General features: G+C 38.6%; 2 protein-coding genes across 2 annotated transcripts in view; both read right to left on the bottom strand.

The window, feature by feature from the left end:
* SARC_07925 (hypothetical protein) overlaps window positions 1–24 on the bottom strand; it is a gene marked incomplete at both ends in the record, with an annotated part of 6,175 nt that extends 6,151 nt beyond the window's left edge. The window contains one exon of the mRNA XM_014298115.1: window positions 10–24. Within this exon, the coding sequence (XP_014153590.1) occupies window positions 10–24 (15 nt within the window). The remainder of the gene's footprint in view (window positions 1–9) is intronic.
* A 63-nt stretch (window positions 25–87) lies between these two features.
* The window catches only part of SARC_07924 (hypothetical protein), a gene marked incomplete at both ends in the record, with an annotated part of 5,894 nt that continues 4,418 nt past the window's right edge, over window positions 88–1,563 (bottom strand). The window contains 2 exons of the mRNA XM_014298114.1: window positions 88–253; window positions 1,369–1,441. Of these exons, the coding sequence (XP_014153589.1) occupies window positions 88–253; window positions 1,369–1,441 (239 nt within the window). The remainder of the gene's footprint in view (window positions 254–1,368; window positions 1,442–1,563) is intronic.

Here is a 1,563-nt window from a genome sequence, read left to right as displayed (position 1 = left end):
CATCTATACGACGCTACTTGCCATTATATATATATATATAGGCCAATCAATACATGTATAGCTTATGCATTGCGTATCCAGCCTAACTCACCGGAAGTATCGAATATCCTCGAAAGTGAGTTCCTTCTCCAAACGCTCCAGTACTTTTGTAACGGATTCTGGGACCGGTAATTGGGTCTCTTTGACCACATACGCAGAGATGTACTCGATTTTAGCCAATCGCCTACTTTTGAAATACGCCCACGTGTACCGTCTGCATTGGTTATGGTTTAGGGGTTAGGGTTTAAGGTTTAGGGTTTAGACTTTAGTATTTAGAGTTTTAGGGGTTTAACGATCGCACTGTAACCCTAAATGGTTTCAAAAGGCGAACAAATTAAGGTGTGAAAACGGCTTTTTGTTTTATTAGGGATTTTGGGGACTGCTAGTTGTTTGGATGTATAGTCAAGGGTGTGGAGTTGCAGGAATGGATAGAGAACAAAATGCGACTGATTTTGCAAAATAAAGGGAAAATGAGATTGAAAAACGGAAAAAAATGAATCTGCATATAATTCATGTACTGCGATATAGATGGCTGGCCGTCATACGAACAAAAAACCCAACATGCACAGTACTTGGAATTCTCCACACACACACAAAAAAGTGGACAACCCCTACTTTACAAGTTTAGGGCCGGACAGGACAAGTGCGTGCTACTGCCGCAAATGTATGTTGTGTTGTATGGCTGGTTTGCTAAACGGATACACTTCTCACTATTACAGCATACCTACTGCCATCTCCAATGTCGTACCTGACACATGCCAACGCATATTGTATAAATAGATAAATGCCACATGCCAAAGCACATTCTATAAATAGATACATGACACATGCCAACGCATATTCTAGAAATAGATACATGACAAATGCCAGAACATTCTATAGATAGATACATGACACATGCCAAAGCATATTGTATAAATAGATACATGACACATGCCAAAGCATATTCTATAAATAGATAAACGTCCTATTAATAGACCATACTTGTTGTGTTCCCTAATGCCGTGCCTGACGCAGTCCAATGCAGATTTTATACATAGATGCCTGTTCTAATAATAGACTTGTTGCGTTCTCTAATGTCAAGACTGACGTATGCGAGAGACTACTATATAAGAGGATAGATGTCCTATTAATACACCATACTCGTTGCATTCTGACTGGCTCATACCAAAGCATATTCTATGAATAGGTGCATGCTCTATAAATAGATGCATATTCTATGAATAGATGGATGTTCTATAAATAAATACATATTCTTTGACTAGATGCATATTCTATATAAAAATACATATTTTATAAATAGATGCAGATTCAATAAGAAGACTATACCTGTTGCGTTCTCTGATGTCATGCCTGACGCAGTCCAGCGCAAACTTCCATCGACCGGCCGCAGAGGGAGTGCCTGTCGGAAGCAACAGCGTTTATTTCAATATTTAAAGCACAAGTATGCTTAAAACGTACAAACAAAGTAAAGACATGATATTCCGCCTCACAAAACCGTATGGTACTATATACTATCAGTAA

This window comes from Sphaeroforma arctica (genome assembly GCF_001186125.1).
Source record: "Sphaeroforma arctica JP610 unplaced genomic scaffold supercont1.666, whole genome shotgun sequence".
NCBI lineage: Eukaryota > Ichthyosporea > Ichthyophonida > Sphaeroforma > Sphaeroforma arctica.
The sequence above is the reverse complement of the archived record's forward strand: the minus strand, read 5'-3'. Positions and strand labels throughout refer to the sequence as shown.